The sequence below is a fragment of the Setaria italica genome, chromosome V (genome assembly GCF_000263155.2).
Source record: "Setaria italica strain Yugu1 chromosome V, Setaria_italica_v2.0, whole genome shotgun sequence".
Classification (NCBI taxonomy): domain Eukaryota; kingdom Viridiplantae; phylum Streptophyta; class Magnoliopsida; order Poales; family Poaceae; genus Setaria; species Setaria italica.
The window spans coordinates 43,683,528-43,706,553 of NC_028454.1; the positions used below are offsets into that span (position 1 = coordinate 43,683,528).

General features: G+C 44.2%; 4 protein-coding genes across 5 annotated transcripts; 2 read left to right on the plus strand and 2 right to left on the minus strand.

Annotated features, from left to right (window-relative positions):
• Positions 1 to 1,064: 1,064 nt before the first annotated feature.
• Positions 1,065 to 4,013, plus strand: LOC101764495 (60S ribosomal protein L5-1). The gene is made up of 9 exons (XM_004970837.4): positions 1,065 to 1,202; positions 2,019 to 2,091; positions 2,174 to 2,265; positions 2,375 to 2,501; positions 2,592 to 2,671; positions 2,757 to 2,873; positions 3,163 to 3,297; positions 3,415 to 3,584; positions 3,692 to 4,013. The coding sequence occupies exons 1-9, from the start codon at positions 1,200 to 1,202 to the stop codon at positions 3,804 to 3,806; spliced, it is 912 nt and encodes a 303-aa protein (XP_004970894.1). The 5' UTR covers positions 1,065 to 1,199; the 3' UTR covers positions 3,807 to 4,013.
• Positions 4,014 to 9,994: 5,981 nt separating this feature from the next.
• LOC101764908 lies at positions 9,995 to 13,594 on the plus strand. 2 transcript variants are annotated; one of them, XM_004970838.4, is made up of 5 exons: positions 9,995 to 10,226; positions 10,433 to 10,803; positions 11,544 to 12,670; positions 12,762 to 12,961; positions 13,234 to 13,594. In XM_004970838.4, the coding sequence occupies exons 2-4, from the start codon at positions 10,461 to 10,463 to the stop codon at positions 12,828 to 12,830; spliced, it is 1,539 nt and encodes a 512-aa protein (XP_004970895.1). In that variant the 5' UTR covers positions 9,995 to 10,226; positions 10,433 to 10,460; the 3' UTR covers positions 12,831 to 12,961; positions 13,234 to 13,594. The 2 variants fall into 2 exon arrangements, with proteins under 2 accessions (XP_004970895.1, XP_004970896.1); XM_004970839.3 differs by lacking the exon at positions 9,995 to 10,226 and having other exon boundaries at positions 10,453 to 10,588; positions 10,681 to 10,803.
• Positions 13,595 to 14,051: 457 nt separating this feature from the next.
• On the minus strand, positions 14,052 to 17,842 carry LOC101765985 (ribonuclease 2). Its single transcript, XM_004970841.3, has 9 exons — positions 17,355 to 17,842; positions 17,142 to 17,170; positions 16,976 to 17,049; positions 16,782 to 16,883; positions 16,653 to 16,656; positions 16,429 to 16,520; positions 16,076 to 16,237; positions 14,566 to 14,659; positions 14,052 to 14,467 (listed from the first exon to the last, which is right to left on the minus strand). The coding sequence occupies exons 1-9, from the start codon at positions 17,555 to 17,557 to the stop codon at positions 14,391 to 14,393; spliced, it is 837 nt and encodes a 278-aa protein (XP_004970898.1). The 5' UTR covers positions 17,558 to 17,842; the 3' UTR covers positions 14,052 to 14,390.
• Positions 17,843 to 18,036: 194 nt separating this feature from the next.
• On the minus strand, positions 18,037 to 21,515 carry LOC101765571 (ribonuclease 2). The gene is made up of 9 exons (XM_004970840.4): positions 20,917 to 21,515; positions 20,798 to 20,826; positions 19,786 to 19,859; positions 19,595 to 19,696; positions 19,478 to 19,481; positions 19,226 to 19,317; positions 18,946 to 19,107; positions 18,495 to 18,585; positions 18,037 to 18,333 (listed from the first exon to the last, which is right to left on the minus strand). Exons 1-9 carry the CDS (start codon positions 21,168 to 21,170, stop codon positions 18,269 to 18,271), a joined length of 873 nt encoding a protein of 290 aa, XP_004970897.1. The 5' UTR covers positions 21,171 to 21,515; the 3' UTR covers positions 18,037 to 18,268.
• Between the last annotated feature and the right edge of the window lie 1,511 nt (positions 21,516 to 23,026).

The following is a 23,026-nucleotide window of genomic DNA, read 5'->3' on the forward strand; positions in this document are numbered from 1 at the left end:
AATCAAGGAGTCGATGGTGACGCAAGGAACACGATTTAGACAGGTTCGGGCCGTTAGATCGCGTAATACCCTACGTCCTGTGTGTTTGGTTGTATTGATTTTGGATGAACTGGAGTTGTTCTGTTTGAGGGGGTCCCTGCCCGCCCTTATATGCACGGGAGGGCAAGGTTACAAGTCTGAATCCTAGTCCAGTACAATTACAGAGTTCTACTCGGTGTGACCCGAGTAGTTTCCATATGCATACTAGACTAGTCCGAGTAGGATACGCCTATTGCTGCGTACCATCCTTATCTTGATCATGTCCGAGTATGTCCCTTAGTGGGCCGTTCAGGGCCTACTCGTGGGGCTGGGGTGTATGCCCGACACCAACTCCGCTCGTGCCTGCACCGTCGCTCACTGGAGTGCACCGGAGGTGGCAGATTATGCAGCAGAAGGGCAAATCGGTGGTGGAGTGGCTAGGGTAGGCTGGTGGCGAGGTCAACAGGGAGGAGCGACGCCCAGAGGAAGGAGGGTGTGGCTGCCGGCGAAGGCGCAAGGAGGTCGTGGACGCGCTCCTCGCCGAGGTCCTCGTCAAGCGCCTCCTCTACCCGCAGTGCTCCGACGACCTCGACGTCTTGCTCGCCGATGCGAACGACCCCTGCTACTCCCCGAGGTGCTTTGGGGCTTCATGCCGTAATTGAGAGCTCCTACCTTGACTAATTTTGAAGTATGGGGGAGTTTATTATTAGGGATCTGCTATTGGATGATATAATTTTGGGTGAAACTTTTTTAGTAGAGTTCCAAGTCGATAGTTTTGGGGAAAATTTTTTTAGACCCTTGGAGTTGCTATAAATCCCATCAACCAAAATGCAGGTTTCCCGGACGCCCTTTATGGGCTTTTTATGCAGCTGTTTTTTTTCAGTAAATGGCCGCATTGCAAAAGGTCAAAAAAGGCCCATCGAAGCTCTATCTGCCAGCCCATTAACACCGACGAAGGCCCATGTAGCCTCGGAACACCCTCGAACCGATCCTGGCCGCCCACTTCAGCCAGGCCACGGGATCCATCCGTCCACCCGGTGGCTAGGGTTTTCTCCCGGAGTTAAAAGGGCCCGAGGAGCATGCCCTTATAAACCCTACCCTTCTCCATCCGCTCCCACCCTCTCGCCCGCCAGGAGAAGCAGCCGCCGCCGCCGCTTCGACAGCCACCGCAGGCAACCGAGATGGTAAGATCCCGAACCCTTCCGCTCCGTTTGTGCTTTTCCAGTCTACCGCGGCGTCTGCGCCTATGCATCTATCTTTTGGTTTGGTGGATTTGTTCACCACCGAGGCTCCGGCATGGGAATCCCTTAGGTCGCAGCCGAGGTAGGCGAGCGCGGCGGCAAGGGGAGCCTTGTGGCGGCCGTTGAGTTCGTGCTGTTGTTCTTGTTTAGCTGATATCGCGTGTTAGGCAGAAGTAGAAGACGTTGAACTGGATGTGGCATGCTTAATACTTCCGCTCTTATAGACCCGCAAACTGGAGTTTTTACATCTCAGATGGACTTTTGTTTAGCGGGAAGGACGGGAATGGACTTGATGTGCCCAAATTATTTTGGGGGAATGGGTCGGTAGTCGCTTGGATTTGTCATTAGTGCTTATGCGATGAATGTTATTTGTGGTTTCATGTAAACGTGGGTGAATCTGTTATGGCAATTTTTATTCTTCTTAGCCTGTTCATCTAAGTTATTTGAGTCTAAAATCTCGTTCAGCGTTCGGTCATTGCATTATTTGTTGGGTCTTTAGATCTACACTTGTGCGCATATCTGTAATATACGTGCAGTAGCAAACTGTTGATTGTCAGTGCCACGAGAACGATCTTCAAGTGCTGTTACTGTTTAATTGGCAATTCAATCGAGTGCCCTTTTCATCACTTATGCAATGATGAATAATGCATCAGCTTCTTAGCTTGCGTGTTTGATTCACTGGTATACATATGAATGCTTGTTAGTTCTCAAAGTTCCAAGTGTGCATGTATTCACTTGCACTTTGCATTGTAATTGCAGGGTGGTTTTGTCAAGACCCAGAAGACCAATGCGTACTTCAAGCGTTTCCAAGTCAAGTTCAAGAGAAGGCGCGGTATGTTTAGGCTGTTCTGCTGATGGCTTATTTCAGTTATTTGGTGTGTCTTTTGACAGTACCTATTTGTGCTTGTTTGCAGCTGGTAAGACTGACTACAGGGCCAGGATCAGGTTGATTAACCAAGACAAGAACAAGTACAATACGCCCAAATACAGATTTGTTGTGCGATTTGTATCCTTTTTAAATTGAAGCATTTTGTGCATCCGTTATTTTGTTTTGGCTTATTAGTATGGCACTTTGAGCATTAGAAGCATTGTATCTCTTAACACAATCACCTTAGACCAACAAGGACATCACTGCACAAATCGTATCTGCAAGTATTGCGGGTGATATGGTACTTGCTGCTGCCTATTCCCATGAGCTGCCACGATATGGTCTTGAAGTTGGTCTGACCAACTATGCTGCAGGTATTCTTTTTCTTAAAGAATCTGTATACTACATATTGCAACTCAAATCATTTATGTTGTCTGATTCAATTTGCTGCATCCATCTTGTAGCCTACTGCACTGGGCTTCTTCTGGCTCGTCGTGTGCTCAAGATTCGTGATTTGGATCAGGAATATGAGGGCAATGTTGAGGTAATTAAAATAAAGATGTTATTTTGGTCTATTGTTTGCTGATGTTGCATTGGTTGTGCATTTGGCCTGATCTTTCTGTTCTCAGGCCACTGGTGAGGACTTCTCTGTAGAGCCAGCTGATGAGAGGAGGCCTTTCCGTGCTCTTTTGGATGTTGGCCTTGTTAGGACCACCACCGGAAACCGTGTCTTTGGTGCCCTGAAGGTATACTGCTGCGAACTTGTATGCTTGTCAATTTGATTGTTGCGCTTTTAACAAACAAACTTGTTGGAAACATGTTGAACTCTATCAAGTCTGGATAAATGTTATCACTATTTAACTTTCTTTTTGGGCTTGTCAACATCAAGTTTCTGTATTATATAGACTTTTATGCACTGAAAGAATTTACATTCCCATTTTCATTAAGCTATAGTTTTGTTGTATGTTTAAGAAACGTTTTAATGAAGACTGTTTTTTATTGAACATTAATCACTGTTGCATTCTGTTGTTGTAGGGTGCTTTGGATGGTGGTCTGGATATTCCTCACAGTGACAAGAGGTTTGCTGGTTTCAAGAAGGATGAGAAGAACCTGGATGCTGAGATCCACCGCAAGTACATCTATGGTGGCCATGTTGCCGACTACATGAGGGTGAGTTGTGCATTTTGCTTGTCAGATTGTAACCCTTTGTTCTTTTGTGTTGATTGTGGTATCTATTTGGAGGTCTTTACTAATTCTCACCACTATTATTTCTTATTATTTTTCCAGACTCTGGCTGAGGAGGAGCCAGAGAAGTACCAGGCTCACTTCAGTGAGTACATCAAGAAGGGAATTGAGGCTGATGACATGGAAGCTTTGTACAAGAAGGTCCATGCTGCTATCCGTGGTGAACCTACCATGGCCAAGATAACCAAGCAGCCACCAAAGGAGCACAAGAGGTATAACAAGGCAGCCACCAATCTAGCGAACTGTTGTCTACATCTTGATGCCTTTACCTACCTTAATTCCATAAACTGCATAGCTCTAACAATTATTTTTCCTTTAGGTACAACCCCAAGAAGCTGACCTATGAGCAGAGGAAGGCCAGCCTCGTCGAAAGGCTCAACGCCCTCAACTCCTCGGGTGGTGCTGATGACGACGATGATGAGGATGACGAGTGAAGTGTAGTCCCATCGTAGTAGTTCTATCTTATGTGGTGATCTGAACTTGTGCTGTGGCACTTATTTACCTGTAGTCCTGCAACAGGCATTTTTGTTTAAGTTTGGTGATGTGAACAAAGCTGTTCCTCTTAGTTTTGAGCTGGAGTTATGGATATTTACTCTTATCTTAAAATTAAGATGCTACCATTTGGACATGGTTCTTCTGAATCCTTTTGTGTTTTGTGGCTGCCTGTCTGGAATTAGTACTCTGTTGTCTATTTATTTTCTTTCGTAGCTTATTGTCTGTTATAAATGTATTTTGTTATTTGGCGGGTTTAGTCGGCTCTCGGGTGTGTTATCTTGAATGGTTGCCTTCTCTTGTTTTATGGCCACAGTAGTGTGCAAGTGTTAACTGGAACTACTATAGTTAACAGAGATGGTGTTTTTTTCGATTCTTCTAATGTTTTGTCAGCTGTAGCGTGGTATTTTCATTTGAATTTGATGACTGCTTGTGTTTTCCTTCGGTTCTGTAACGCTGATGACTGTTCGAAGTCCATAACACTAGCTGCTTTTGGTTGCTCATCCAACGGTGCATCTCCCCCGGAACGGCGAACGCGAACCATTCTGCCACAGCCGGCGCCCTGGATTTGCTTTCGTTTGCAAGGACGAACCGACTGGAATTCTAATCGATCCTCGTCTCATCAATTACGACTGATTCTTCGCCTCCTGGCCCGCTCGATCTATAAACCAAACCTTCTGCTTTGCAGATCCGGTTGTGTGCATCCATATCTTACGCTTCCTTGGGAAAATAAATTTCCTCTCTTGACCCGGTTGGTGTTGATGGCGTCTCCATCTAAGCGGCGGTGGCGGAACGAGGAGCCATCAAAGAAGAAGCACCTGTATCTGGTGCTGGATGACTGGAAGGGCGGCTACAGCATCCACAAGCTTGACGCCGACAACATGAGGACCACTTCCCCGAGCATGCTGCCCTCCGGTTCGCGTCGCCGGAGTGAGCTGTATGCTTTGACACTCGTCTTCCATGAGCGCGGTCATTCTTCCTCCTTGCAGGTCTTGTCGTGGTCACCCACCACCGATCAGGTTGGGCCATGGGATCCAACCATGGCGTGGTCCTGGTATACCTCAACGACGCCGCCCCCATTCACCGGGTACGAGACCATCATCTCGTACGCGCTGCACCCGGACGGCCGCACCATCTTCATGTCCACTGACCGGCGCCGTACCCACTCGTTGGACACCAGCAATGGCGTGTGGCGGGACCTTGGGGAATGGACGCTGCCTTTCCGAGGCCAAGCCTACTTCGACGGTGAGCTAGATGCATGGGTTGGCTGGCCTCCACTGCAAGGAGGGCGGATACGTTTGCTTGTGCCCAGTTGCCTCACGCAGCGGCAGCGCCACGGCGGCGCGGCAGCCGGAGTGCACGATTCTCAAGGAGAAGCTGTGTTTCGTCGCGGTGGCGAGGAGAAGCATCCCTACGGCCGGTACCTGAGTGCCACTCTTACGTACATGGGTGACAGCAAATTTTGCCTCGTCGAGAACGCACTGCGTAGTAAGAACGTTCTCGACGCCGTGCTCCATGTCACCTTGTTTGGCCTCAAGTATCACCATAAGGGTGAGCTAAAAACTAAGATTTACCGCACCAACAGATCCTATGCGCTGTCCAAAAATACCCTAGAGTTTTCTCATGCCGCATTCTGGATGTAACCGTAGTCTATTTTACCTTGAGCAGCAGCAGGCACTCCTATGTATTTGTTGAATCACCTTTTATAATATGAACTTGCATTATCGCGATGTCTGTGCAAATGGGTATTTGATTGGTATGGGATATGGTAGTGAGTAATTTCCATAAAACTATACCAAAAAGTTGCGACAGAATCTACAACTTCTGCGTTAACACCTAGCAGGCAAGCCCATTGATTTCCTTTAGAAGTTTTGTCAAAAGAGGGTCAAATTAGAATTCGGATGTAGCTTAAACACAGCAAGATCCATATTAGATACAGTGTCTATACATATGAATATAAAAAAAAATATGAATGTAGAAATTGTAAAAAGATCTATAATTTGAAACGGAAGAAGTAGCTAATTACTTTATTTTTAATAAAGCGAGTACAAAGTGGTATAAAAATGGTCCCATGGCAATATATAAGAACAAAATTAATCCACGACGCATCGCGGGATAATGGATCCACAACCCCTCCGCCTCACTTGCCTTTATCTGTGGCCGGTGACTCCATCCACCCTCCATGCTGCCCGCCACCCACCACAGCCCCTCGACCCACCCTCCCCTAACCACTCCAGGTGCCGCTACTGACCCCGCCTACTATCCTACAACTGCTCACGTCAACGGCAGCAACCTCGCTGCACCATCGGGCAACGATCCACTGTCGTGTTGCGCCTATCGCCCCCGAACCCCTTTTCTAGGTCTGCTAGTGATGTCCAACCCCAGAACCCTGAGCCCCCGACCCTAATTAGGGGTTGTCCCCTTCTTCTCGGTAGGGACGACATAATATATAATATTAATATTCCATTTAGCTTTCCTCTCCTACTGTGCGAGTAGTCTACAACTCCACTTGTTTCAAATTGTAAGTTATTTTATCTTTTCTAGACGCATAAAAGAATTATATACCTAGAAAACATAAAACGACTTACAAAATTAAAACAGATGGAATACAATAAAATGAAAGGTGACTCGTGGGATGGAGCTAAATGGTATGTCTTGTCGGGTGGGCCACATCATACTCTATAATATGAAAAAAAAACGAAGTCCTGATACTGCAGGTTGATGTCCTACTACTCTGATGCCGCTCATAATGCATACTAAGACTACCTCCAAGTATTACAAATATTTTACCCGTGTTTCAAAAAGTTCTTGTGACATATATATATATATATATATATATATATATATATATATATATATATATAGTGATGTACCCAAATAATAGAAACTAAACATCACTAACAAATAAGTCCACATCATTGATCAATTTAATCTAGAAAGTGAACAAATAGTTTAGTTATAAACAAATTAGTCTATAAAGTGAATGAAATAGCTCCACAAGACAACTAATAATTCTACATGGAGAAAAAAAATTCCATATCGTGAGCAAATTATTCTTATATGCGAACGGTTTAGCCTAAAAAATTTAAAATAATTAACATCATGAATAAATTAATCTACTAAAGTGATGTTTGGTTCTACAATAGGTGTCAAGGATTTCCCTGGTCTGTTTCAAAATAATCTAGCCACTAAGTTTTATATTGCACTTAACTAGGGAAGGCTCAATTATGTTTGCAATTTTATTATGCTGTGCTTTTTAATGTGACCTACTTGTTAACTTTTCCATGTATGTACCGATTGTTTTTTTTATCTGTTGTTCAATTGATTATTTTTCACATGTGATTGCATGTCCACGTGATGCGAAGGAAGGAAATTGGTGGAAAATTCCAGGTCCATCAAAAAAGTAAGTTTATTAGTTATTTGCATAAGCGTTCGGGTGGCACAACCTGTGGAAGAACAGTGCATGCATCCTATGTCCTATCTAATATTCTCCCCATTGGCGTGCACCAATATACAAATGCAGTGTTATTTTTATGATCTACTATAGTTTTTATCTTCCATTATAGGACAGCTGGAGAAGAAATATAGGTTGATATTGCCACAATTGCCTCACTGAATCCAATAAGAGTAATTGTTGTAATCAGCTTGTGTTGTTTTTTTTCTGAAGCGGAGGTATGCATCAGAACTGTTCATTAAATTCTCTCAAACCTGCAGATATGATGCGCTTTGTCCTCTCTTTTTCTAAACATGTTGTCATTTTTTCCAATTTTTGGTACATTTGTTAAGATTGGACGGATCTCAAGAGCTGATACCATTACTTATTTAGTGTTGGAGAAATGACGTAAGCGTAGACTCTAGAAAAGAAGAATGTTGCAAAAAATTCCATGTTTGCAGTTCTCAGGATTTATTTGTTTTAATTTCTATATCCATTTGTATTAACCAAATTTGTTTCATCTACCATTTTTTAGAGAGACATGATTGATATGATAACTTTAGTGCAAATAAGGGACACCAAAATTGTTGAGATCTTTGATTCAAGTGATTCTGAGGTTGTAATCATATGCCAGTATGAGGCAATATTATAATTATAAACCTGCACATAATATTGGATCGCATTTTCATTATTCGGTTCTGTTAGACAAAAAATGTTCATAAAAACATGTATTATGACAATTGAAAACCACTTTCCATTTGCTTGTGCTGTGAAGAGATAGCTTGCGATCGATAAGCCAGGCTCCCATGACAAGCACACATGGAACAACATGTTGCTATTTAGAAGCGAGCATGGTGATGTTATTTGATTGAAGTGCACTTAGGCTACTGAATTATGACTTTGCTTCAATAATATTGTTTAATAAAAAACTTCATGTTTGCATAGAAAAAAAGGCGATGCTTCTGAATCTCAAATAACCTCAAAACAACATGTGCTAAGATGAGCACCATGGGTATCTGTCTATTGAACTGAAAAATCTTTTTGCACCCGATGGTAAAAGCACCGGCATAAAACATAGTCTAAAAGTTAATATTATGTTTTTAGAGGCAAATACTATGTATTCCTAAATAGAAAAAAAGTTCATTTTACTCCTCACCTGTTCAAGAATAGTCCACTTAATCCCCTAAGTAAAAATTAGGCTCGATTTACTCCCCCGAAATAGTTGACCCAAATTACTCCGTAATGAGTTTTTATTTTTTTATTTCTTCATGTATGAGTTGATTTTAAGTTCAAATTTTGTGAGTGGATACATACATTAAAAATTATTCTAAGAACTTTTGGTTATTTTCATAGATTACGAACATTTAATACGAAATTGATCTTAGATATACAAAAGGAATATGAAAAATTTCTAATGTATTTTTTTAGCATGGTAGATCATATTATGAATTGCAAGTCAACTAACAAGATCTGAAATTAAAATCAACATGTACGTGTAGAAGTAAAAAAGAAAAATCTTAATGGTAGATTGGACCAACTGAAATTTAGAGGAATAAAGTGAGTTTCAATTTTTGTCGGGGATAGGTGGACAAAGTGAATTGGTGAGGGAAGTAAAATAGATTTTTTTTCTAAATAATACCATGTCGGGCCCAAACTGCCCAAAACAGTATCATCCCAAGCCCACAATCCAAGTCGAAGGCACGAACCACTCGAAAATCCTATCTATTTTTCACAAGTTTTTTCTTACCCACCTTCCACCATTTTAAGGTCTGTGCAACACTATGTGACCTGTTGAGATTGCATCTAGATAATAATTGCACCGGCAACTGCACCACATGGCGTGTTTGGAAGGTGGAGGTTAAATTTTAGCCCCCGTCACATCGAATGTTTGGACACTCATTAGGAGTATTAAACCTAGACTAACTACAAAACTAATTACACAACCTCTAGGCTAAATCACGAGACGAATCTATTAAGCCTAATTAGTCCATGATTTGATAATGTGGTGCTACAGTAACCATTCGCTAATGATGGATTAATTAGGCTTAATAGATTCGTCTCATGATTTAGCCTAGGGGTTCTGCAATTAGTTTTATAATTAGCTTATGTTTAGTCCTCCTAATTAGTATCTGAACATCCGATGTGACAGGGCTAAAGTTTAGCCCTGGTATCCAAACGTCCCCATTGAGGAGCCAATAGTACATGGTGAGGACACGTGTCGTGACGTGAGTGGAGGGAGGAGGATTGGAATCTAAGCAAACTCTAATCTTTGAATGATCTTTTTCTCTTAAACCATGTATCCAATTTAAAATCCGAGTGAACCTATCTGTTGGAATTAATACTATAAAATGAGATGACTATGTTTTGTTGTATTTTTAAAAATCAAAATTTTTGATGAATTATCTTAACATTATTTACTAAAAAAGTTGGTGAATTTCAATAGAATATTGAGCAAAAAATGTTGGTGAATGTAAAAAAAAAGTTGGTGCATGCAAAAAATTGTTGAGCAATGATGTTGGTGAATGTAAAAAAAATTAAAGAAAAATACTGGTACATGTAAAAAATGCTGGCTAACATCAAGAAATGTTGGTAATAAAGATGTCGATGAAAATGTTAAAAAAATGTTGTAATTAATATGAATACTAAAGATGGGTTCGTTTTAAAAAAATATTAAAGATGAGTTGGTTATCTCCGGAAGGCATACTCTCCGAGACCCCCTCTCCCTCTTCTTCGCCCGCCCCCGCCCGCGAGGTCGCCGACGGCAACTCCACGGCTCCACCACGCAAGCCACTACAAAAGCTCTTACGCGCTTCTACCTGGCGCTTACGTCTTCACCTCCTGCTCCCTCCCTTTACCAATGTTTGATAGCCGGTGTTTGATTGGCGTGAAGTAGAGATCCATCTCGACTCGGGGTTGATTCCTTTTGTAGGTAAGGAACCCTAACTCGTTCAGATGGATTTCCCCACTAGAATCAAGTGAGCTTCCAAAAATTAAACACGAATCTCTATCCCTGTAAGCTAGTGAAGCGCCTTTGTGGCTCAAGCGTCACACGAACACTGGTTCTACGATTTTGCTAGTTCTGCCGATAGTTAATTCATTCCATTTGCTTAATACCTTTGCTTGTTGTTACTTCAGATTCCTGGTGGCGAATTTCACTTTGAAGATGGTTCAGCTCTTTTTGCATGTGCCGGCAGAAGGTGGTAGTGTTAATACAGCTGCTGTGGAGGCGAGGAGATCTCTTCTTAGCAATGTTGAATCCATAATCAAGTCAATTATAAAGTCAGCAGGCAGGTATGAAGCTCGGCTGTGGCTGTGCAGCACTGTCTCGTTGGTCCATTCCCTCAGTCGCCATGACCAGCGGAACCTGTTTCTCGATCTCTTAGAGATGAAGAATTCCAGGCGAGATGTTGCTGCCCGCCTGCTGCGGATGATTTTTGATAAGAAGCCCAAGAAGGCTGGGTCTATTCTAGCAAAAAATGGCCATATACTGGAGGAGTTCTTCCGAGGTAATTTCACTAGGAATTCGAAATATTTTTCTGTTACTCACATAGATCTGGGTTTTCTTTCTTTTGATTTCTGCAGTCCACCAATTGTTCTACCTGGCACAAATTTGTTAAAAAGTCTACAGAATATGTCCCTAATTCATTAGTTGCATAAAAGCGGCTAAACCATCTGCTCAGCTTCTTCGTACATTGTAATGCAAGATGTGCATCTCAATTTGAACTTTTGCTGGTTCTAAGGAGTATAACATCGCCTTACACTCAGATTTATTATGTTGTAAATCATATACTACCATTTAACATCAGTGTTTCTGTCATGTAAATGGGATATCATAGTACTATATAAATTAGTAACACACTTCCATGTACTAGAAGGATTGAAATGGTATTTCAGTTTCAACTGCATCATATTCTTTTCATTAGATACAATCTTCATCTCTGAATGTGGTGTAGTTCTGGAGCTTATCATGAAATTTCTTGCGATTACTTACATATGACTATTACATCTGCTTACTGTCAGTCCACAGCAAACTTAGTATTGTCCTTTTGTCCTGAATACGCTTCACTAAAAGGGAAGCTGTGTGCCCCTTTGTCCTGGCCACTTAAGAAGCCCCCCTTAGTCAAGTTATAAGCAAATAAGCGCAACATTTTTTCCTCTGTTGAACTGTTGCAATGTAGCAAGAATTTGTTCATATGCTAGTTGGAACTGCTTTCATTGCTTACATGCCCTCTTTTAATATCTGCAGGAAACCCGAAGCGGATAATGCAGTGGTTCGGTCATTTTGCTGTTACTGGTGAATCCACACATAAAAAGGGTGCTAAGGCAATTTCTCAGTTTGCATTTATAAATCGTGATATGTGCTGGGAAGAACTTGAGTGGAAAGGAAAGCATGGGCAGTCTCCTGCTGTTGTTGCTACTAAGCCTCATTATTTCAGTGATCTTGATGTTCTGAAGACAGTGGAGAATTTCTTGGAGTATGTCCCAGACTTCTGGTCCTCTGATGAGCTTTCTGATTCTATTAAAGATGGTGAAATACTGCAAATTGATGCAGAATATTTTGTAGATCAATTTTTGTACTTGATGTACGAGGAGAATTGCAAAGATGCATGGCATTTAGTTGAAGAATTTTTGATGGATGAGCAGTTTTCCTCTCTCTCCCAACATCTTCTCATTCATCTGGACGAGCAAAGGCTTCTTGATTTCTTAAAATCTTTAGGGAAGCTCATCAATACTACTTTGCAGTGCAAGGAATTGAAATTCCCATGCTGTTGGCTTGAGGTTCTTTTATCAGCACATTGTGATCACATATCTCTTGATGATCTTGTCTTATTGAACTGTGTCATTGCCAAGTGTAGACAACTTTGGCGCCTCATGAACGATGAAGAACAAGATGAAGAACGGGGACAAATGGAAGAGCTTTTGAAGGGTGTAAATCATTTAACTGATGCTGATCATTTTGCTCTCATGAAGGAATTCATGGAGACAGAATTTCCTGATGGACTTAAGTGGATAGGCATTCAGTCCTGGGTAATTTTCTGTGATTTATCAAAAGAATGCAAATCAGGAAATTCTTGTGAATCTTTGTTCTCTGATAACAAAATACAATTTCACAAGGATGATGAGTACTCATTGGTTCAGAACAATGCGTTCTCAATTTCACATATGCCTGATACTGATGATGAGGATCTTGTTGGGAGCAGTCATAAAAGGAGAAAGAAGAATAGGAGGAGGAAGCGGCGTAGATACGAGTTTGATGAGGACAAGCTTGATGAACTGCTTGAACTTGAATCTTCCAATGTAAAGAACAGTGTTGAATCACAGCGTGGAAGCTGGCACCTCTCAACTGATGGCTTCTCTGCTTCTTGGGACATTGTATGTTACCTTCTTTGTTGCTGAATACCGTATCAGTAGTCATTGAATTACTCTTCTTAACTTTTCTTTTTTACACTATGTGCTCCTGCAGGCAGACATACCGGATCACCTTTCTACGTATTATTTCACGACATGGGTAAAGTGGGCTTGCTTTAGATGATTCTCATCACATCATGGGTAGTATGGCAATCCTGCTACCTTTTCAGGCGGCAACATATTGGAGCATGGAGTTGTATAGCAGGCATTTCCGCATCAAATCTGCAATATTTTGGTGATGGATGTATTCTGATGGTGAGTGTTAATTTCCTATGCTTTGATGTTACATACCATGAATTCATTTCCTATGCAGAGTGTTTTTTTTATAAAAAACTAAATATCCTATGCAGAGTGTTGTAATTCTATTGTTATGCATACTATATAATCTGTAGGCTCGTGGTGGTTGTGAAATGGGTGCAGTGCCTTTCACAGTCATCTTTTTCGCTGTCATGTTACAACTATAAAAGATGCATTTGCTCTATTTACTTCAGTTTAAAGTATGCTCATATTTGTCAATGTTTTTGCAGATTCTTGCATTCTAGAGTTGCAGAGTGCTGCATGAGATCCAGTACCAACTCTCTTTAGTTCGGCTTACTTAAGTTGCCACCAATAGAAGATTTTTGGCTGCATAACATTGAAGGATCCAGGCATTTCCTTGAAACCCATTTGGACTTTGGTGGTGGTTGCTGAGATTACAGATATTGACTACTGAAAACAAAAATAGTCTGTAATTGTACTGTACAATGCTAGTGACTTTCGTTGTCGTTGTGATTACAAGTTGTGATTACAAGTTGTCGTTGTGGTGGTGTAATGTAAGCTAAAACATGCCTAAACCCGTGTGCGTGCGCCCGGATAGGCCCGCGATGTACAATTCGTTTTTCTTCTTAATACAAAGATACGCAGCTCTCCTGCGTATTCACGAAAAAAAAAACAATGCTAGTGACTTTCCATAAAATTTCAACTACACCTTTAATACAAGGATATGTGCCGGATTGTAGCTGTGAATTTGACCACCCTACTGGGATTATACACGCTTACAGCTATAACTGTATTTGGTTCTCCAGTATGAGCTGGGAATCTGCATTGGCTGCAGTTCCTGGGAATCCGGGCATTTTACGGTTTATTATCTGCACTGCTTGCAGTCCCCAGGAATTCAGGCATTTTCTCACCTTGCATGTATCGTAAGACATGTCGGGCGTCAAACTATTCGTGACATGCTGCAAGCGAGATGACAGAAGTGAAGATGACACAGCATTGTTCTGAGTTTGTTCATCTATTTTGTCACTTGAAAAAAATCTTACCTCATAATACAATTTTGATTTTGCAATTTGGCAATTCATGACAGTGCGCTGAAATCAACACTGATTGTTTGAACATTGAAACCTGGCACCAGAAACCAAGAACAACGACACCGTCCAGCTACTGAATGTGTATATACAATGACATATATCCGAACTTCAAGGTTACATAAAACCGGTAAATTTCCAGACTGAAAAGGTACGATTCTCTTTAAAGAGTACAGTTCTCTTTCAAGTGTACTAATGATCGAATATCCCAGACGTTAATTTCCCTGGATCTCCCTCGACCACCTTTTGCTATCATAATTGCGCAAGAGATGCGTCCATGGCCCTAAAGACATTTGTTTTGTCCCAGCCATGGAATACTCGGCTGCAACAATTGCATCTTAGGATGTGTAAAGAGCTGCAGGCACCTCGAAGTCGTTGAACTGTGTCATGATCTCTCTAGTTGAATTGGCTAGCACTACAGTCATGCCAAGAGAAGCAGGATTAGCATATACGCCAGCACAGTTTGATCTGCAATTAAAGCTAGCTTTAGATGTTTTTATTGAGCCAACTTACCAAGGGGATCATATGTTGGCAGGGTGATGTACTGCGGGCAATGCTTTCTTCTTGACACAATTCCATTTGTCAAAGTAGTAAGACAATCACGAGGCTGGAAACATAAATTGAGATCAGAATTGCCATGCAATACGTGTCACTTCAAATTTGGAAATAAATATGCATCCAACATGGGGGAACAGAACTTTCAGTATTTAAAAGTGAAATTTATGCAACGCATATTGACCGGAAGCTAGGAGAAAGCAGTTTGCAAGCTCAGGTTCCGACACAACAAAACATAACTTAACCGGGCACGGAACATCATTATGATTCAGATAATCATGTCCTCTGATTCTAGATGGTGGTTCTATCAAGTTTTGTTTTCACAGGATCCAGAGCAGTTGTTGAGGATATATACATAGGATGTGACATTATTGAGAAACACTTTAAGGGTGTTTGGCAGTACTCCACTTCAAATTTTATAGCGCCACTTCACCAACTCCACAAAAATACTGGAGTTGTCCACGTGTTTGGCAAGTTGCATAGATCCAGCTCTAGAACAGTAAGCTTGTTGTGAAAAGTCTATTATACCGTTGCGAACGGGGCATGTGTGTCAGTTTCTCTCTCGTTTGCTGGCACGCCTCCTCACCATATCTTCTGCTGGCGCCGTCCATCTCCACTCCACCTCGCTGCTCCCTCTCCCTCTCCTTGGGTTGGCCAGCAAGAGGGCGAGGCTGCCTCGCAGGCAACGGCGGCGCACCGTCCAGCGGGCGCCGCAATGGCGTCGTGCTCTAGCCGGTGGGGGGCGGCCCGGGTCCGGTGGGCAAGGGCAGCACGGCGACAGTGGCGCAGCTCCGACCGGCAGGAGGGCGCGGCCCCAGTGGGCGGGGGCGGGGGCGGTGAGGTCTGACGAGCTGGGGCCGCGCGGCCAACGCGGGCAGGGGCGGAGAGGTTCAGCGAGTAGGGGCAGCGTGGCCGCGGCTGAGGGGGGCGAGGGCGGCACGGTCCAGCGCGTCACCGGCGGGTGAGGGTCGCGCGGCTCCGACGGGCGACGGTGGCGTGGGTACCATGGTCAGCGGCCAGAGGGAGGAAACGAAGACCATGAGCGGAAAGGAAAAATTAGAAATGAACCGGTGTGTTGTGTAACGAGTAGCAAAGGTGGGTAAATAACCCCAACTCCACGAGAAAGTCTGAAACTGATGTTTTTGGAGCACCCCTAAGGTACTCCAAGAAAAACGTGGATCTGACCCCTAGCTCCACGTTTTTTGTGGAGCTGGAGTTGAAGGAGCTAGACGTGTTTGGCTGCGAGTTTTTCGAAGTTGGTGGAGTGGAGCTAATTTTCCTGGAGTGGAGTGTTGCCAAACACTCCCTAAAATTTAGCAAATGAGACTTTTAATCCTGTAGGAACAATATTTACAAATATGCGTTGCTGGTAATATGTCTTGAGTCGATGGTTCTATTCTATCCATGACCATAATATTTCATAGCAACAAATTCTAGGGAGATATTCAAGGGGAAATGGGGAACTCACTTTCAGTTCTTTGTCGAAGCATAACCTGAGTTCTTCAACTGAGCCCCTCTTGCAAACAATTTGTGGTGATCCCCCAAAAGCATGTTTGATGGTATCGATGACATCGCTCAGTGCGTATTCCTTACCATTTGAAATCTGTATACCTCCACTTGACAGCATTTCCTGCAATCCAAATTTATTATAGAGAAAGGACAGAGCCCTGCGACACACTTGCTATAAAAGTTAAACTAAGAGATGGGTATTCTGGTTGTAAGCACTACTTTGTCAAAGCCATGTAGGTAATGTTAAGGTGCTCTAGCCTAACAAGAAACCAATGTTATGGTGATTAATCTGTCAACAGCCCGGGTACTAACCGTAACGTTATATTTGAAGTAGAGGTCAAGGGCAGTGGTGAAATATTGTAATTCATCCTGAACCACCGGGGCAGAGCACGTTCCATGCTTCTCTGAAAAATTAAACTTCATGTTAAGGCTATCCAGTCATGCAATGCTCAGAAACGTCTGAGCAATCAGAGCACAATGTCAGACGCTACTTCGCAAACAAAGTTTGTATCACAAGGCCTAGAAAAGAACATTACCCCACTGAAGATAAGCAACAGACGAATCGAGCAGAAAATGCCGCCAGACAACATGCAAAGGAAAGATTAAGCTGAGGCATATTTTGGAGTTTAGTAGCACAACAGACGAGTCAGATCTTAATCGCACACCTCGTGAGCCCAGAAGGGTCCTTTGCCGCTGAAGCAAGTCGAAGAGGAGGAGCAGAACAAGGACGGCCAGTACTTGTCAAGCGTCTCCTTCAATGGCAATATCTACACGAGATTATGGAAGCAGATCAGCAGACCATCAATCAGGACGGTCATTGAGAGCTTCCCCACAGAACCTAAGCCAATCGAGTACGCACCTTGTCCATCTCGAACTGGGTGCGGCGGCAGCACGCCGGCCAGGTCCCGTCGTCGTAGTCCGGCCACAGACCATCTGCTCCAGCAACAATCGCGAAATTCACACCGAATCGATAAGGAATTCACCCTGAGAAGGAACCAAATCGAACGAGCGGAGCGAGCGCTTACGGATCGTGAACGTCTGGAGCGGCTCCGAGCTGCACGCGGAGCAGGAGTAAGGAAAAGAATCGCGTGAGATCTCCCATCAACCGAAACGAAATACTAGCAGAAAACAATCTACGGGGGGGAGCTCCCGGCGATTGGAGGAGAGGATGAGATGGCGGAAGGGGGGTGATGAGAGCCGCTGGTAGGTAGCGCGGCGGCGCCGCGCGGCGCACGTACCGGCAGCAGCCGTTGCTGGCGCAGCAGTAGCGGGTGGAGGCGCAGATGGTGCCGGGCCACTGCAGGGAGAGCTTGAAGTAGTCGAACTCGCGCTGCGCCTCGCGGCCCAGCGGCGCGCGCGCGGAGACGGAGCCCAGGCCGGCGGCCGCCAGCGCCCAGACCACCAGCACCCACGCCGCCTTCCTCGCCGTCTTCATCGCCATCGCCTCCCTCTCCTCCTCCTCTCCCTCTCTGTCCGGGGGCAGCGGTGGGGGCGGTTGCGCCGGCAGCTCAGTACAACTGCTCCCTGCGCGGCGACGAGGCCAGACGGGACGCTATCACTGGTAACCGGGCCCGCGCCGCCAAGTCAGGGACCACTTCAGAATTCAGAATAATTCACCGAGATTTTATCTGTAAAAAAATCGTCGGTTGCTATGCTTATCGCGATCATCCTGTGGAATCTGCAGACGGCTGAAGATGAGATCCCCTGCGTGACAAGCAACCGGACACCATTTTTGGCCTAGTGGCACATGGGTCTGATACGGGAAATCCTTTCCTTTGCCGTCGAAGGGCATCTCAACCACCACCGGTATAGCCCGTAGCCGATAGCAAAGATCAAGCAGTTTCCGAAAGAAATAAAAAGGACTCTACTCAGCAAGCAACCCTCATGAGTCCACGATCAGAGTATAATAACACACGCAAATGGCAGAGACTTCTCGTGGAAAAACGTCAGGGGCTCTCTTCAGATATTTATTCACATCACGTTCCAGATCTCAATGGCCTATCATACGCGAGATCATGAATTCATGATTCATGAATGGAGATTATTCAGAACCAGGCAGGGCTGGCGGTTTCTTTACACACATCAATGTAGCGTCGCTCTGCACGACTCGGTGCTCGTCGGAGTTCAGAACCCTGAAGAGTCTGAACTCTACTCAGCCGTACGCGTGTAGCTCGCCACTGGCTTGGTCGATGATCCCCTCCGTAGCATTGGCCAGCACTGCAACCATAACCACAGCGTTCAGTTAGTGGCAGTACAGCGGCAATTAGTGTACTTCCAAGCAGAAACGGTGTAAAGCCAAGGTGAAAAATTCTCTTCTCATGTATTCAGAACTGGTTTCAGGCAACGGCAGCAGCAACGGGCATAGAATGAGAGCTCACCGGATGGTTTGTACGATGGGAAGGTGACGTAGCGAGGGCAGTAGCTTCTGCTGTTCGTTGCCTTGTCGGTCTCGAACGTGCAATCACGAGGCTGCCACACAAGATATACAAGTGAGCATCAACAGTATTAGAAGCTGGGGCATTCATACGTCCACTTCAAAGCTTATCTTAGTTATATGATGGTCCTTTGTTAATAATTGCTTATGCTAAAGCCTACTATACTCCTGATCCAAAGCTGAGCTCTTCTCTTTACTACCATAGCAGCATAAGTTTATCTTCCTGCTTCAACTGACTTGACTTAAATTCATAGTATTGTATGTAAGGACTAGCATTTTCCAGAAACGTTATTACTTAATGTTGGAACAGCAACTTTTATGTACCATCTCAAAAAAAAAGGAAAAGGAAAAGGAAAAAAAAACTAATATAGCTATGACTGACAGAAACTACCTACCTGATAATCCTTGTGGAAGCAGAGCCTAAGTTCTTGAACTGAGCCATTCTTACAAACAAGTGATGGCATTGCCCCAAATGCGTACTCAATCACAGCAACAATATGTCCAACAGCGTATCTTCTGCTGCTTGCAGGCCGAATATGTGCTTTTCTCAGGGCTTTCTGCAAGACAAGAACAAGAACAAGAACTATAGTAAAAGCATACCGGCAAAATTTAACAATCTCACAATTGTTGTGCAAAGAGCATGGCATGCTGAGATGAGATAACTTAATAACTAACCGTAACATTGTATTTGCTGTAGAGATAAAGTGCTGTGGAGAAGTAGTCATATTCATCCTGTATTTCAGGATAAGCGCAAGTTCCATGAGTTTCTGCCAGAAAAAATAAAATAGAGTAGAACGTTAGGAACAGATCTTGAATGACACTATATCTGCAAAAAAACAAGATATAACCGGACTACTTAATTTAATGAAATTAAGAAGTAATTGAGCACAACAGTTTTTTCTGCCAACAAGTTCAGAAATTGCATACCCCACTGGAGAAGATCCAGCAAACCATCAGCACATGCACACAAACAAAAGAAACCCTTGGTCAGCACTCAGCATATGCATTCTTCCTGGTAGTCAAATCTCAAAAAATCCCAATCACCTCATGCACCCAAAATGGCCCCCTTCCACCAAAGCAGGTTGATGAAGAGCCACAGTACAGGGATGGCCAGTACTTCTCTAGTATCGGCATCAGCATTAAGATCTGTGGCAAAGCAAATCAAGCACATTGACATGGCAAACTTGCAGTAGTCCAGACATTTTGTTCTAAAAAAGATTTTGCAAAGCTGGCACCTTATTGATGTTGAATCTGGCGGGTCTGCAGCATGATGGCCATCCCCCATAGTTGTACTGTGGCCAGAGACCATCTGTTCAGACAGAATGATGATAATGAAATGGCTATCAGCTTTTTTTTCAAAAGAAAAAAAGAAAAGAAATGGCTATCAGGACTACTTGGATGCAATTGTCTTAGTCTAAATATTACTTTGGTGCCCATGTGCAACCTCAATGTATACACATGCTTTAAACTTGCAGCGGAAGCTATCACTATCAATAATACATTTCGGTGTAAAAAAAAGGTTCAGCAGCAGTTAATGTCTGATGGCAACCAAATCAACCAATGGCTCATCAAAACAACAAATCAGGCAGGTAAACTATTTGGAGGCCGTTCACTGTTACTGCTCAGAAATTCTAAACATCGACCACTTCAAGTCAACAACTGATCAAACAATTGCTGTGCGCATTTATTTAGTCCTTTTCTTAATATGACAATTCCATTTTAGTATATGAGATATTTAGTACTTGGAAGAAATGGTCTTATGGCACTTTAATGTGCAACCTCAATGCATACACATGCTTTAAACTTGCAACCGAAGCTATCACTGTCACTGTCACCAATGCATTTCGGTGTCAAAAAGTTCAGCAGAAGTTTATGTCTGACAGGAACCAAATCAAACAATGGCTGATCATAATAACAGATCAGGCAGGTAAACTATTTGGAGGACGTTCACTCCTGCTCAGAGATTCAAAAACGTCCACCACTTTTAAGTCAGCAACCATCAAATAATTGCTGAGTGCATTGCGTCTTTTCTTAATATGACAATTTTATTTAAATACGCAGCATGTGGTTTTTTGTAGTCTTAACTCCAGGACAGATATATGCAATAAAAAGTTTGGAAAATCATCTATGGTTCACGTATCTAAATCGAATGAACTGACGGGAGAATCTAATAGTTGCTTATGGGAAATTCACAAGATACACGTGCAGCGGCCAAATGAGGAAGACAAGTGATTTGCGTGGACTTACGAATCGTGAACCATTTAAGGGGCTTCGATCTGCAGGAAATGTCAAGGAAAACCAAATGAGCTCGCTCAATCGAGTTCCAGCAGCGACAATGCCAAGATAGAGGGCAGGCGAAATGGTACCGGCAACAGCCATTGGTGTCGCAGCAATTGCTGGTCTGGCGGCAGATGGTGCCCGGCCACTGGAGCGCCAGCACGTAGTAGTCGAACCCCGCCCAGCGCCGCTTCCTGCTACCACCCGCCGCCGCCGCCTCCGGCGACGACGACGCCGAGGCGGACGGCGCCAGCAGCGCGCTCGGAAGCAGCACGGCGAGGCAGAGCAGCGAGAGGGGGAGGAGGAGGCGCTTCCGCCCGCGCCGGTGCCGCCGCGTCTCCATCACCCCGCGGCCGCCGTCGCTTCCCGAACGAATCGAGGCTTCGTGGCGCGCGTCTGGATCTGCCTATGTATACTGCAGCAAATCCATCAACTGCTGCAAGATCGCGACTTGAAATGGTGGGGATGGATGGAGTGGCTTGGAGAACATGCCAGATATCAGCAATGAGATTACGGCGGGCTCGATTAGTCTATAATTTCGCATCGGGTAAATCCTCCGTGGGAAGATTAGTTTTTGCTTGCAGATCGGTGGCTTGCTGTGCTCGTGAAGCATACACACACTAGGCGAAGCTACGGCAGCTACGAGCACTCCTCTTTTGGGTTTCCCTTTCCTTTTGCTTCCATCTATGGAGGGTGCAAATGTCGGGCATACCAATATACCATAACGGTGGCAACAAGCCACGGACATCAACTGAGGAGCTGTTTGGATACTAAAGGGCTAAAGTCACGGTCACATCAGATATTCAGATCTTAATTAGGAGGATTAAATATGAAATTATAAAACTAATTGCTAGGTAAATTGCAGAACTCCTAGGCTAATTCGTGAAATGAATCTATTAAGTCTAATTAATCCATCATTAGCAAATGGTTACTGTAGCACTACATTATCAAATCATAAACTAATTAGGCTTAATAGATTCGTCTCACGATTTAACCTCCATCTGTGTAATTAGTTTTGTAATTAAACTATATTTAATACTTCTAATTAGTATCTAAACATCCGATATGATAGGGCTAAAGTTTAGTACCCTGGAGCCATACGCTCCCTGAATTGTCCCTTTTAACCATATTCCTCTCCTCATGCCTCACTAACCGAAGGTAAAGTTTAATGATTAGAGCTCAATAAGAACGACACAAGGATTTTGATGGTGATGATTGACACGGGTGATAACTGGTGACTAAGGTGCAAGTTCCACTTCGTTTTAGATGATTAGGTTGATCCATTCACGTTTTTTCGGAATATGCAGGAGAGCTGCATGTCATTTGTATTTAGAAGAAAATAGTTTTCAGTTACAACGCATGAAAAAACTAGAATAAGTGAGGATGGCTCTCGTCCTCCCGACCCCTCCCCTTCCCTCCACCTGCCCCACGCCGGCGTCCACTCCGGCCCCGGCAGCCACCCTCAAGGCCATGGTTCCCCCTTGCCTGGCCAACCCCTCTTCCTCGGCATCGTTTTTCTCTCCTCCCTCATCTTCCCCTCCGTTTCTTCCCCGGGGAACGGCGGGGCGCCCTAAAGCCCAGCGATGGCATGATGACTCTCCACTTGCGGCTGACTCCGACGACGTCCTATCTCCTCTCCCACAGCGCTCCATCTCCTTCAACGAAGCATTGCTGAAGGGCGCCTCTATGGACTCGACCTTGCAGGCCCCGTGCACCACTTGCCGGGAGTCCTCAGTCGTTGTTTCGCAGGGGGTGCCTGGGGGCTGCCCGTCGCGGATTGTTCTACGTCCGGAAGACCGCTCGAGGAAGGTGGGCCCGGAAGACCGCTCGAGGAAGGTGGACCTCAAAGCCCCGGACAAGGACGGGTGGTGGTCCGTTGAGGGACGTCGGCGGCGGTGCGAACGGCGGAGGTAGGCGCGCGTGGTGCGGCAGCCAGTCCCCACGGACCTCTAGGGAAGATGTTTTAACTGCTTCTATCCTCGTTACCGTGCAGCCGATTGTCGTTCCCCCCTGCGATGCTTTCACTGTCGTGCCATGGGGCACCTATCAACCATACATGCTCGGACCCACCAGAGGGTTTGTACGAACCCACTCAAAGGGACGTACTCGAGACGTTTCAGGACATGAAGACTACGCTACAGGGCAACGTAGACTACATAGAACTCCTGAAGGGCTAGTTAGAATACAAGGAAACTATTC